The following is a 15,303-nucleotide window of genomic DNA, read 5'->3' as shown; positions in this document are numbered from 1 at the left end:
GAAGGACTGTACTGGAATCTTTAACCCGAATAAGATGATACAAACAACCCTTGCATATAAGCTTACGGGCTCTGAGATAAGATATGAATTCTCCCTAGGTGCTAAAGAATACCCCATCCACTCTATCACTGGCTCATTTGGAAAGGAAAAAGTGACTTCGGGTTATGTAGTCTAACGTGACATAACAGGAATGGAGTCAATCCATCCCTAAATAGCATTAAATTCAACCATATCAAGCTCTACAAGATCTGCCACAGTATCACAATGACCGAAAGGCACAACACAGTTTCTATAAACCCTCCTAGCCACAATAGAGTCACTAACAGAAGTGGAAACAAAGAAGGGTTCCAGAATACTTTCAAGCTTAAAACCAAAACTAATTGCCACATACGGGGTCACATAGGACAAGGTAGGAATGGGATCAAGTAACACATACACATCGGGGGAGAAAATTTGTAATGCACCAATAATAATGGCTGGCGAAGCCACTGCATCCTGCCGGTTAGATAAAGCATATAATCAATCGCTACCACCCTTGGTAGCTGAAGTAGTAACCTTAGGTAGTGGTGGTGCCATGGATTTTGCCTGAGACTTAGCACCCACAACATTACCTCTAGCTGTCGGACAGTCTTTTTGAATATGGCCTGGCTGGCCATAAGCGTAGCACACTATCGATCCAAACTAACACTTCCCTGGATGAGTTCTGCTATAATTCCTATGTTGAGGAAAATACCGATACGCTACACTACCTTAGGACTGAGTCCCCTGCACCCCCGATCCATCTTTGGGCTAAAAGTTCTAAAATTGTCGATCAACTGTAGGGCGCTAGCTGAAGACTGAGCATTACTCTAGAACTTTTTATTTTACCACTTGTTGCCCTAATTATTACCACCATGGTGCTGACTATTATTCTGGTCTTTAGATCTAGCCCTCTTGGTATGCTTGTCCTTCTTCCTTGCCTCTACCAATCTCTTCTTCTGCTCTTTAATCTGTTGCATATAAATGGACAACTGAGAGAAACCCATATCCCAATTCAACATCACTCCCTTGCACTCCAGCACTAGATCATCCAAGAGGCCGAATGCAAACTTCCTCATGTGGGCTCTCATGTTACCCGCCAATTCTGGAGCATACCTGGATAGTTGAGTAAACTTCAATGTTCCTTAACACTCATTTTTCCTTACTTCAAATTCATAAATTCTTCAAGCTTTGACTCCCTCAATTCTTGGGGAAAGAAACAGTCCAGGAAAGATTCCACAAAATCACCCCATATAGAAGGCTCAGCATCGCTACCCCTCGAATCCTCCCATTCATTATACCACTGATTCTCCACATCCTCTAACTGATAGGCTCCCAACTCAACCCCTTCAACCTCATTCACATGCATCACTCTAAAAATTTTCTCCAGCTCATCAATGAACCCTTAGGGGTCCTTCTCAACCTTCGTGCTAGTAAATATAGGTGGGTTCAGCCTCATGAATTGACCAATCCATGTAACCTCAGATGAACCAGACACAGAATCCATATCTTCAGACCGACAGGTCTGAGAGGCCACCAGCTGAGCAATTATATGGATGGACTATTGGAACTTAGCATTCAAAACTTCCCTCTGAGGAGGCTGGGGATGGTTAATATCGATTTGTGGAGCCTGAGGTGGACTAGCCAGAACTGAAGGATCTCCTGGAGTAGAAACAAACTCTGGGGTACAAGATTTATTACAGGTCCGTATCCCATGAATGGGACAGACATCCTTAGCTTAGGTGTTTTGTTCATTGGTCCCAGTTTTTCAGAAAATCGATCATTCCTCCTTATAGGACCTTGCTTTGATACCAATTTTTTCACGACCCAAGCCGAGGCCCTGTCCGCGACAAGCATCCCAAACCATGAAGGTGCGAGTGCCCTCTTTATCTAGCAATCATGTACACTATTCATAGACTATAAAGAAACGCGAAAAAGATAATAAAAAAAAATGGTCAATCACTTAATTCAACTGAATAGTATGAAATTTGAGTTCATAACATTTAAAAACATACGAAACCAGTCTGCGAATCTCTAACAGTAAAAAAATCAACATCTGTCCAAAAACTGGGACAAGGCCCCTAGTTGGACTATGAATCAAATAATATAACAATGTTCTAGAACATGCCTTCCAAAATAAGGGAGACTCACTAACTGGGATTCAACCTACTGCTTAGCAGGACCTTGGGACTGTTCCTCAGATCCTGAAATATAAGGGGTTAATACAATTGTACTAGTACGTAGAACAATCCAAAAATAATGCACTTTTATACAACATAAGTGAGAGCAATTCATAAAACATGTCACTCTAAAACAATTGAAAATATTTGGGCATAACCAATAGACTTGAAAACATTTCTATAAACCACAACTCAACTCTTTGTCTTACTTCTGAGCTAGGTGGTACACCCTATAACTCTACAATCTCACGGGCTATATGGAATCCGCTTTTAACTCGACGGTTAAGCCCTAAACCCATGTTTACCGCAAAGGCTGGAGTCTCCATATCTAATACACCAAAGGACATTAGGCCAGCGTATAATCCCTCTTAGGGACATAATAATCCCGCACCGGCAAAACACGATTTCAGAAAATGAGTTTTCTGAACTCGTGCCTTTTTCGGGTAACCATCTAACTCTCTTTAATCTCTTTTTTAACTCTTTAAGACATGCATTCTTTGATATCAAAATCTGAAAATGTTACTCTGTTATGGCATTCATCTGTTTGGTATCATCATACCAAGACTTACAAGTCGTATCTCTAAGCCATAAAATATCATGTTACAGCTCTTTCATTCAAAACAATGTTTAGACCACCAAAACATTCAAACAGTACCAGAGAACTTATTTTTCCAAAACATATATCAAACTATGCAAAAATCCTCTCTTTTCAACATTTCAACAAATGGTGGTCAATTTCTCAAAATATCATTTAATTCTTACGATTATCCAACTCAGCCTTTACAAACAAGAAACTCTTCAATTCACAATCGACATAAAATTCATAATTGATTGTCAAAACCTTGGTTCATGCTTTAAGATATGCAATTGAGTAATCCATGACTTGTCAATCAAGAAATAGCACCATGAGAGAGAAATTCATTATTCATGCTCTCAATTTATACTTTTCAAAACATCGAACGTATACATATATATACACATAAACAAAAATCAAATTTTTAGGGGAAGGCCTCAAGACCAAAGCATTATCATCAAAAGGGTTCACCATGCATGTGTTATTGTAAATTCAAACCCTTCATAAATATATGAATTATCAACATTCAAAACATTATTAAAAAGATTTCACCATGCCCATGTAGTTTAGGAACACTCCACATACCTTCGATTACATAGTTTGAAGAATAGGACTCGAATCTTGACTCGTTTCTTGGAAATCTTGAACTTAAAGATGGATTCTTGATCTTTGGGAGGGGACTTAGGGTTATTGTTCTTTATGGGATTGAGTAATTATAAGCATATAGTGCCCTAATGATTCTTTAATCAACTGTTTACACTACTTGGGATTATGGGGAAAAGTTCAAATTGCCCCTTCGGAATTTAAAAGTTCAGCAGAATCCCATTTTTGGGAACCATCGCGTCGCGTCGGGCACCAACGCGTTGGGCATCGCGACGCGTCGATATCGCGTTGAGTTGTTGTTTCTGAAATCCAAACTTGTCCCAGCCCTCGTTCGAAACTCTCCCGAGACAACCCCTTTACACTTCTGAACATGATTCAACTTAAAAATCTACGTCTCGAGGTCGGAAAGATCGATTTAGAAATCATAAAAGTGTAGGGGCTTAAAATATGACTAAGTCCTTTTTACACTTAGAAAACTTTTAGGTTGTTAGCTCTTTAAGCGTGCTACTAAGTGAGTATTAAGTCAAGAATGCTACGGGGTGTTACAGCTGGCCTCGTTGACACTTTGATATTGCGAAGGTCCAGTTCCATGATACGGAGATATCACTGACCTCCACTGATTTGTTGGGAAAATCTGATTTTTCTTGGCCCTGTGCTAGGTGGCACGGGGAAACGCGGAAGCACAATATTTTTTTATAGTTATTATTTCAAATAGCGATTATTTGAGACGTATGACAAACAATAAAATATGATATTTTGAGATGTATGGCAATAATATGAACTACCAATGATATAGAAGATGTAATATTCTGCTAATTAAGTATTTTTAAGAAAATGTTAAATTTTATTCACTTCATTGTGCTTTCAAATAGTAAAAATGTGATCCCGAACCTCTATTAGCAGCAGCAGGTATCTTGTCAACTTCCATTTGTACAAAACTTATGTGTGCCATCGTCTTTCGTTTTTGTTTACTCTGCAGTGCTAATTATTGTTGCTTCTTCCATTGATGCAGTCTTGATATTAATGAATGTGATGCAGAATTAATGTATAAAGAAGAGAGCATTCATCTGGTATGTTTAAAGCAGGCCTGTATCGAACACATTTAGGTATGAATTATGCTCTTTCGTGTGTTCATTGGGAAGTGGGAGTTGTCCACGATGTTTACCATGCAAAATGACTTCCATCATATCAATTACGCATCATTTCTTAATTACATCACTTTGATTCCATTCAAATTTAGTTCCTTTAAGGTTAGATCATGTCAGGCGAAGAAGGCATGTAATTAAATTTGAGTCAGTAAATAAGACTTCTAATGATGCATTATTTTGGCATGCATTGCGTCGCTTTTGCAGTAAAACTGGTGTCCTTTATATAGTTTGTAGAGACTATCTAAACCCAGAAACAACCAGGCAGTGGACGTTTGAGCTTGTGCGTGCAGAATCAGGAAACCAAATAAATAAAGGAGTACGGTAAATAGATGTTGGAACATATTACAGAAAGCATCATCTTAAATGTAGATAAGCAAAATAACAAATGAATAATTTACATTCAAACAATACAAAATCGTTTTTTGCATACACTCCGAAAACAATTTTCTTCAAACAAATCTCACACAATCAAAAGCAAAACAAAACACCGAAACGACAGAAACCTGATTAATGCTTCTGCACTCTAACTTCATCAATGCTAACTTCTTCAATAACAGCTTCTTCCCCTGTTTAACTCAAATCATAAGACACTATCTAATGTAATAATAACTTGTACTCAGTAAAATGACAAAATTAAGCTGTATCAATTACCTAAATTAATGATTAATTATAATGTGTTTAGGACAATATAAAGTGTCAACCAGATAATAGATTACCAATAAAATTAGGTGTGTTTTTTGTGCAAAGAAAGTCGCTTTTGAGGAAAATGTTCATGATGAGGAAGTCATTTTCTCGTATTAGCTTACCAAAACATTTTCCATCAAAACTGACATCATCACTAAACAAATATAACACTCACAAATATGTAGTAGAGTGAATAAAAGGAACTAAAGGAATGGTGACCAGGGATTTATTACCTCTTTAACAGCACCGCATCTTTCATTCTCTCGGGAATCTCGTTCAGCTTTGGACAGAAATCGATAGCAAGACCTTTAATCAGAGGCATGGAACTCGTGGCTAAATGCCATCTTTCTAGGTTCAGAAGTGTATCAAGCCGAAGGAACTCCAGTTGACTAAAGCTGTTATCACTGCAAGTAATTTCTTCTCCTTCATACGCTTCTACTAATTCAAGATTCCTTAGGTTTGGCAACATTCCCAGAAAAGGCATCGGATCTTCCGTGAGTTCAGAGCGCTGAAGGATCATCATTGTGATGGAATTTGGGAATGGGTCCGACAGAGGCAGATTCTCAATTCTCCCATGTAAAAACAATTTCTTGAGCTTTTGACAACGACTTAAAAATTCGAGGGCTGGGAATGATTCATCATTTTTACAGTACAACATGAGAATGCTAAGGCTTTTCAAGCTGCCAATGTGATTTAGGGAGTAAGATTTCTTAATACGATTCATGGTTAATTCTCGTAGATTGATCAAATCAACTGGGTTAACATCATTCCACTGATCACAATGGATGCCTTGAAGAACTTGAAGATGCGTGAGTTTGCTTATATGTTTCAGAGGTTCTGAATAAGGAGCAACTAAACGTCTTAAATTTATTAGGTTAGTTGTTTTGGGGGGTAGATGGCATAAGCGTCCGAATTCATTTAGGACACAAAGTGTCTGTAAATTCTTGAGATTGCCAATAGATGAGGGAAGATAATCGATGCCTCTCAATCTTAAGAACTTGAGATGGTACAAACTTCCTATGGAATCAGGTAGTTCAGTGCCAGATTGAACCTCCAAGTACAACACATATATATGTTGGAACACATTACGGAAGTTTATAATACCCAGCTCACTAAATTCTGGATCAAAGAACATAACTGACCGTAACTTCAAGTTACAAAGATCAAGTGAGAGGTACCTTTGTGCTTGACGATGAACGGCATGCCTGAGGCAAAAGGAGGATATGGAGTGTCTTGTCGGATCATAAATGTCAAAAACGTGTGCCTCCAGTGCCTTATTTATGGCAAGATCTCGAATTAGATCGTGAACCCTACATCTAGTAACTTTCTCCCAAAATGTTTCTGCCACTTGAACCAAACTTCGACTTATCAACTCATTCAAGAAGCCTTCAGCTACATCCTCGATTCCTTCTTCTCCTCTTGGTATGAAACCCTCAGCCATCCACAACTGCATTATGTTTTCAGCCTCGAGCTCTTGATCTTCTGGAAACATACCAATGTAAAGAAAACACTGTTTGAGCACAGTTGGCAAATCATTGTAGCTCAATGATAGTATGAGGAAGATTTCACTAGAGTCGTATTTAAAGCTCTGCCAAAGGTGTGCCTTCACCCTTTTCCATTCTTCTAGCCTCCTTTTATGAGAAAGCAGCCCGCTTAATACAACAATTGCAAGAGGTAAGCCTTGACACTTGTCCACCATATATTTAGCTAGGCTTTCCATTGCTGGGATCATTTCTCGAACATCAAGTAGTTTCCTACAAAAGAGATCCCAACTTTCTTCTTGGCGTAGAAAACGAAGAAAATGGACAAAACCTCTGTCGACTGCTCTTACAGCGACTTCCTCGTTGCGCGTGGTAATAATAACTCGGCTGCCGTTCTCACTATCCGGGAATGCTCTTTTCAGACTTTCCCAAGCTTCTATCTGCCATACATCATCAACCACCACAAGATATTTGTGTTCTTTTAATAGATCGACAAGGTGACTTTCTAGATCTGACTCAGTAATCTTATCCACCGAATCTGGATTTTCCTTAGTGCGTCCTTGGATAGATTCTATGATTTTCCTATGAAGATCCATGGTGTTGTACTCTTGAGAAACACAAACCCAAGCGCGTATTTGGAAGCTAGAGACTATATTAGGACTGATGTAGAGGTTTCTGGCAAGAGTGGTCTTGCCCAGTCCACCCATACCACAAATGGAGATGACGCTTCGATGAGGCTCTGCTTTGAGAAGTTCAGCTAGCAATGTTTCTACAACATCCTGAAAGCCAACAAAAATGTGATCATCCATATAGGAGGTAGTTCTCCTCCGTGTTCTTAACATGGCAGACTGATCGGTTGGCCGATTACTTGGCCCTCCTCCTGCATTATTGCTATCTGCAATACCATAAGTGTGTCGTTTGAGAGAGATTTCCATGATTCGTCTCTTGAGTGATTGGATCTCCTTGCTGGCTTTGTAGAATTTGTTCTCCTTCCAACCGATACAAGCACAAGCCTTGAGACGACTAGCAAATCCATCACCTTCACCAGCCTCAAAGTTGTAGGTCTCAACTATAGCGACAGCATCATTAGCAACAGCGTTGATCTCAAACACCCATTGTTGAACTCTTCGATCTTCAATTTGCTTTTCTTCTGCATCTTTGATGAAATACTGCATGAATAGCAACTCATTTCGCAGCCACTGCACGTCCTCTCTGAGACTTGTACGCAGGTAAACTTCCTGTATGAGAAAATCACCCAGCTTTTGAACTGCAAATGACACAAAGGCATCAGCCATCTTCAGGTGTTTGAATTTTTTCTGTTATGACTTCTTGGGTGTGGTGTTACAGCAATACTTGCACTAGGCTTGATGCAGAGCAAGTAGGAGGGGGAGTTAATGTTAGTAAGGTTCTAGCTGTCATTTAACTACTATTCTTTTTATTTCTTTTTAGCTATCATTTAACTATTACTATATCATGTTGTTTGTTATTGTTACTTTTCTTCTCCATTGTTTTCAACATAAATTTTTCACTACTGTAATTATTTTACATATACTTGAGCATTGATGTGCTTTACTTGAGCTAGGACCTATCAAAAACTACTTTTATCTTTTCAAGATAGGGGTAAGGTTGAGTACACACATCAAACTTCTTCCCATCAACTTCTTTACACTGGTATGTTTATTGTTGTAGATCTCATAAAAGTGAGAACAACCAACGTGGTCCACTTGTTTTTATTATTTGTGGTTGAATATATGGTGTTACTTTTACGATTAGAAATAGTTTAAAGAGAATAAGCATAAATATCCCCTTTAATTTGTCGTCATAATTTACTTTAGCACTTTAATCATATAGGCAATTATTACCTCCCTAAACAATTTTCACGTGAATTATATTACCCTTAATGGCTGACATGGCACAAAAAATTAAAAAAAATAAAGCAATTATTTTTTTAAAAAAAAAGGAGTGCTAATGGGATATTTTAATAATTTGTTAATTATTATATATAATTCAGTTATATATAATAAAAGAAAAATAATAACTAAAAACACCCCCTTTCCCCCTTTCATCTTCTTCAAAACACCCACCAATTTGATTTTCTTCAAATAACCAACCCCTTGCCATCTTCCCCGGCCCTCTCCCTGCCTCCCCTTCTTCTTCTTCGAACCCCAGCCTCCTCCCTTCTTCTTCTACAAACTTTCACCCCCTTCCTAATACGATACAAACCACGGATTGTACCAAAAACTACACAAAAATAGTCCATAAACAAGAAGGAACCCGAGAGCTCAACAACACCAAAATCTCGGGTCCAACAACAACAAGAACAAGGTGTAAATGACACCAAAAAAATGCCACAACAACAAGAGATAAACAACATTATAACGACAATAACAACACTAGGATAACAATAATCAAGCGTTACTAGATTACAAGACACAACAAGAACCAACAGGTTCACTAGACAACACAAACTAAGGCATGAAATGTAAAGATAGATAGTGTGACATACACTATTACAAGATCAGGAACCCAAAGATATATTAAATCTAAGGACTCCTAAAACTTACAATAGCAACACCACACCCTTACGAAGACACAAGAGGGATTCCACCGCTCAGGCACCAACGTTTCCAAGTAATACACATTCACAAGAGAATCCACACTTGCTCATGTCCTAGTTTTGGCCTAGGGAGGCTCTCTCTCTCAAGAGAGGTGTTATTTGTGTTCTTACATCAACATTCAATAACTAATGAGCTAACACCCTAACATGTTCTTTATATAGGCTATTACACATAATAGACAAAATGACAAAAGTGCCCCTTAGTGTTAAATGAATAAAATGGCGCCCATGAAGTGCAATATAGGGGCGGCTTTGGAGCCCTTTTCACACTTCAACTCATACACTCCATAGGTTGCATTCAACACACTCAAAAATGTAAAACGTCCATCTTCATGATCGTGCCCGTATCACTTCCTTCTTCTTCAAATCCTCCCATTTCTCTTTAATTTCTTTTTTTTTTCTCAAATCCCTATCGTCACCTTAAAAAAAACCTTCAGCTTGCTTCAAAAAATCTTTATTATAACTTTCACATATGCAATTTAGAATACCTATTTTATTTCTAAAAAAAAAAAAAACTATGAGAGAAAATTAGCGAAACCTAAAACAATGACTAAGGAATAAGAAGTATTAATGGAGGTCATCAGAAGAAGAAAGGAAGGGTGGGTGGGTGGCTGGGGTCGGGTTGGGGTAGTGGTGGTTTGAAGATTAAAATTGGAAGCAGGGGTTAGTTTTTCTTAACATATAAAATATATATTAGTGAAATTAATTTTTCAAATAATTTTTTATGTGGCCCTGACGTGCTGCGGACATGGCAATGACGTCGCGCAAATGTAATACATTCTCCATTGTGAGAGTGGTATCACATTTTGAGGGTGATAGATAATTCATGCAAAAGTTATTTAAGGGAGCAAATAATTGTATATAAAGTTAAAGTACTAAAGTAAGTTGTGTCGATAAGTTCAGGGGGTTTTTATGCTTTTTCCCTAGTTTAAATATACCAATCATTGTGCTTCTTATCCAAATATACCCCAATGACACACGTTATGCTCCAGGACATAAGTTTAGTGATGCAAATTATTCTTCAAGACACAAGTTATGCTTCTAGGCATAAATTTACTGACAGAAGTCTTGCATGCGAGTAAGATAGTACATAATATAAGTGAATTACAGAGTTAATCGAAGTATTATAAAGTGGTTTGAAATGCAATCTCATCCATAATCCATGTGATGATTTTAAGTATCTATCTAACCTCATCTTTTATGTTGTCCAATAACTTAATAACTTCTTAAGAGATGGAAAAAGAGGGTTGATAGAACATATATTGGAATACAACATGGAAAATGAGAGAGAGACATTATTACAATCATAAAAGTGAGAGCAATCAATGTGGTCCACTTATGTGATTAAAGTTGGAAAAGAACGAAACATGACCATGTGGTCTGTGGAAAAAAGTACTACGATTATACAGGGCAAGAGATGGTGAAAGTGAAAGTTCCCACTTTCAAAAGGGGTAAAGATGATAGCTAAGCCAAGGTACAATATCCCCCTTGACCTTTAAAAGGAGTGCTCATACACAAATTTAGCAGAGTATGTAATTTTATTTTATTTTTGTTGATGAGAATTTGATTCTCTACTTCTTATACTCCTTCCCGTTTTTCCTTTCCTACTTTCTAAGAAAAGTCATTAGTGAACCGGATATTTAAAATTAGGGATGAGTTATTTGTTTTTAAGCTTGTCACGTGTTAAAATAAGGGTAAATCAGCATAGAAGTACAATAAGAGGGGAATCGAACGTATAACGGAGGTATATTGAGGTCGAAAGGATGACACGGGGTATGTTTAAAATATTTTTACTGGTACAAGCGTATATTTGATCCTTTTCTATTTAGAAAAATACAATGAGAGGTGGATAAGAAGGAAAGGAAGTGTGCAGTAGTGGTGAGGGGCTATGGGGTTGGTTGGGGGTGGGGTGAGGGTGGTGACCGGTGATGAGGTCTATACTAAAGGGTGGGGAGAACACAGTCCATTTCGAATGCTACTCAAAATCATAAACTCACATAAAACACTTCCAAATGCTTCGAGGACTGTGCCAAGCATTCTCATAACTCTTAAATGATATAAAGAAACAACGGAGAAGGACAAAATGGTCAAAACATAGAAAACTCTAAAAATTACTGCAAGGGTTTTTGTTATATTATCCACCACTAAAATGCACATTCATCCTCGAATGTAAAGATAAAGAAGGTACCAAAATTTACAAACAATTGAAAATATCATTGTAAACCTCATGCACGCACTCTCACGGGGAGTCAAAACTATAGTACCGCCAATTTCACTATAGTAACCAAAACCTCTCCATATTTTAAAGCTTATGGCCACAACTCTAGTATATGAAACCAAATGTATAATCTCTTCATCTATTAAGTTGATTGAGATATTAATCATCTACTAAACTAATTAAGATTCTAAAACTTAAGAGCAGTTGTAAGTTGTTTTTTGACTTTAGAGGTGATGAATAATGACCCAAAGTTGTGGTATTATGACAATCCACTTGAGTTATTGTTTAACTAGTTTTACTGATTTCATGAGTTACTATTTGGGGGCGATATTTGCAATGTTAAGCATCATTTCAGAAAAAAATGTAAGCCTATGTCACAAACCGAGCCAAGGCCCTGGCATACTATCAGAAGCATAATTCATATGTAATGCGAAAGATACAATGAAGTTTGAGAAATCTCATAATTAAACTCTTGAAACCAGGTCATAACGACGCATTAATCAAATTCAGTCTACGAAGCTTCTACTAAATGAATAACTATCTAGGCAGAGACAAGGCACCCGACCGGACCATGAGCTAAAAGATAAGAACATATGAATAGAACGCCTTCCGAAAGATAGATGGATCACCAATTCTAAAACTTTGGAAAGTGCAACCGCTGCAGTGGACCATAGGACTGAGCCTCAGAACCTTTATTATGAGACAATGTAGCCGTCCAAGGATGATCAATACTTTGAATGTATTGGTATGTCGAATTGTCAAATAAGATAGCACTTAAAATAACATTAACATTAAACAATATAAATATCGTACAAATCATAACATGAGGTTACAGAACATCAATTTAACTTGTCGACATAAAATTTTAAAAAGCTGGTTTCTAAGACAGTTTCGATGTTCTTCAATTCTGAGCTAGTTGGCATACTCGACATAGTCTGAAAACCCCCTGGGGATATGCAGGGTCCGACAATGACTCATCGGTCAAACCCCCAATCTGAGTCTGCCACAAGGATTGGAGTGTCTGGTCTAGTATACCAAATCATAAAGCAAGTATAAAAGGATGATCTATATTTCAAGACAGGATCAATCCCTTGTCTGCAAAACACTGTTCCAAGCATTAAGTCTTACGACTCGTGCCTTCTTGGTTATCCACCTAACTCTCTATAAGCCCATATATTAGCCTTATAAAATTGCATCTTTCTTAAATAATGGTCCATGATTTGAAATGGCATTTGACTAATTTATTATCGTCATACCAAGACTTTCAAGTCCCACAAGCCATATACATGTTCAGTTTTATCTATTACATGTCATGAATCATTTACATAAGGTATTTCAGAGGTCAAATAGTAAAGCTCTTCAAGTCAATAAGACCATTTAGGTAAAAGCATTTCCTTTCATGAATCATGTAAAGGCTTTAGGAGAAAACTTACATGGTCTTATTTTATGTAATAATGGTCTTATTTTATGTAATAGCTCCTGGTTTGTTCTTATTTTTATGTTTTTATTTTAAATGATGCCAAAAGGTGGAAAATTTACATGGATTGTGCAATGCTTATAATCCAACATCGAACTTGTTTCATTCTAGTGTCTCTTGCTTAAGTGTTTTAGGAAATATGGTGAATGCATAAAGGCATAGTTTGTCATCATAAAAAAAAGGGGAATTTATTGGTGTCTTAAAGTTTTGATATGGCAAAATGAATGAAACATGTTAAATCTATTCCACTGATGTGGCAGAGTCGAGAGTGAAAGTCCACTGTATATGAAGACAAGAGGGTTGAATTAAAGAAGTAGATAAAATGGCACAGTAGATAACTTCTACTTAACTATCATGTGTATAAATGAAGATATTGAGTTCGATTACAATACTTGAAGATAAAAGAGAAAGAGATAGATTTAAAGAAGGAGTTCTACTTCAACAAGGAGATCAACTTCAAGTAGGACTTCTACTCCACAACAAACACTAAAGAGTAAGGTGTTTCATGAGAGATAGAAGACACATCTAATGAAGGACTCTTTGGGGAGTAGTGTTTAAATAGAGTCAAGCGACATTGGTATTTGGACAATGCTTTCTCAAGACACATGACTGGAGTCTAGAAAAAAATTCTTTCACTCTCTAAAATTAATGGGGGAGGTGTATCATTTTGAGATGGCAAAAAGGTTACTATTACTGGAGTTGGAAAAATTGGCAAATTTGAATCCAAAGCACTAGAAGATGTCTAACTTGTGGAAGGACTAAAGGACAAATTGCTCAGCATATCACAATTGTGTGATAAAGGTAATGCGGTAACTTTTACTCCTGTAGGTTGTAAGGTCAAAATGATGGATACCAAGGAGGTTGTTCTTAAATCTAGAAGACACAAAAATGTGTATAAAGCTGATATCATGGGGATGCCTTTAACATGAATGACTTGTTTAAGTGCAATTGAAAATGATCCCCTACTTTGACATAAAAGACTTAGACATGCAAGTCTAGAGAAATTATTCAAAGTAAACTCTAAGGACGGGGTGAAGGGATTGCGCAAAACCAAGTTAAAAAAAGATAAGGTTTGTAGTGCTTGTGCAAGAAGAAAGCAGGTAAGATCTTCTTTCAAACCTAAGAACCATGTCAGTACAACTAAGTGCCTTGACCTGGTCCATATGGACCTTTGTGGACCAATGAGAGTTAAAAGAAAAAGAGCCAAAAGGAATGTTTTTGTAATTATTGATGATTATTTTAGGTTTACTTGAATACTGTTTTTGGCATTCAAAGAAGATGCTTTTGATGTCTTTTCTATTTTCATTAAGAAAATAGAAAAAAAAGGGACTTTCGTAATTTCCATAAGATCTGACCATGGCACTGAATTTGAAAATGAAAAGTTTCTAGAATTTTGTTCCACTAATCATATGGATCATAATTTCTGTGGTCCTAGAATACTACAACAAAATGGAGTAGTGCAAAGGAAATATATGAGCTTGGAATATATGGATGGAACAATGATGCCTGCAGAAAATCTTGCAAATATTTTTTAGGCTAAGGCTATAAATACTGATGGGTACATTGTAAATAAATGCATGATTAGGCCTATTCTAGACAAGACTCCCTATGAATTAATCAAAGAAAGAAAATCAAATATTTCTCACTTTAGAACCTTTGGTTGCAAGTGTTTCATTCATAATAATGAAAAAGATAATTTGGGAAAATGTGATACAAGAAGTGATGAGGGAATCCTTCTAGGGTATTATCACCATAGTAAAGCTTATAGGGTCTTAAATAAGAAAACAAACTATGTTGAAGAAAGTGTGCATGCTGTTTTTGATGAATCATGTGTTGAAACTAACCTGCAGGAAGAAAATAAAACTAAGGAACATGATAAAGAATAGGTTGACAACCTGGTCCATCTATAAAACACCCTAGAGTCACATTGACAGAGGGAACTGAACCACCAGCATCTCCAACTGAAGTCATTCACTATGAGTCCAGCAACTCACAAGGATTGATTCTAAAAAGCTACAAGTATTAAGGGTCTCATCCAATTGAGAATGTTATCACTGATCTTACTACAGGGATAACCACTAGATCTAGATTAAAGAACTAGTGTACCTTCAAAACCTTTCTACCAGTGATAGAACCAAAAAAGGTGAATGAAGCACATTTTGATGCAGATTGGATCCTTCCCATACAAGAGGAGCTTAACTAAATTGAAAGAAGCAAAGTTTTGCACTTAGTACCACCTCCACTAGACAGAATTGCAATTGGAACTAAGTGGGTGTACAGAAAAAAAGTAGATGAACATGGAC

General features: G+C 37.1%; 1 protein-coding gene across 1 annotated transcript; it reads right to left on the bottom strand.

The window, feature by feature from the left end:
• Positions 1 to 4,902: 4,902 nt before the first annotated feature.
• LOC107863022 (disease resistance protein RPP13) lies at positions 4,903 to 8,248 on the bottom strand. Its single transcript, XM_016708774.2, has 2 exons — positions 5,441 to 8,248; positions 4,903 to 5,089 (listed from the first exon to the last, which is right to left on the bottom strand). Exons 1-2 carry the CDS (start codon positions 7,981 to 7,983, stop codon positions 5,071 to 5,073), a joined length of 2,562 nt encoding a protein of 853 aa, XP_016564260.2. The 5' UTR covers positions 7,984 to 8,248; the 3' UTR covers positions 4,903 to 5,070.
• Positions 8,249 to 15,303: the final 7,055 nt, after the last annotated feature.

Source organism: Capsicum annuum, chromosome 5, assembly GCF_002878395.1.
Source record: "Capsicum annuum cultivar UCD-10X-F1 chromosome 5, UCD10Xv1.1, whole genome shotgun sequence".
Classification (NCBI taxonomy): Eukaryota; Viridiplantae; Streptophyta; class Magnoliopsida; order Solanales; family Solanaceae; genus Capsicum; species Capsicum annuum.
Note: the sequence above shows the minus strand (reverse complement) of the source record. Positions and strands in the feature narration are given on the sequence as shown.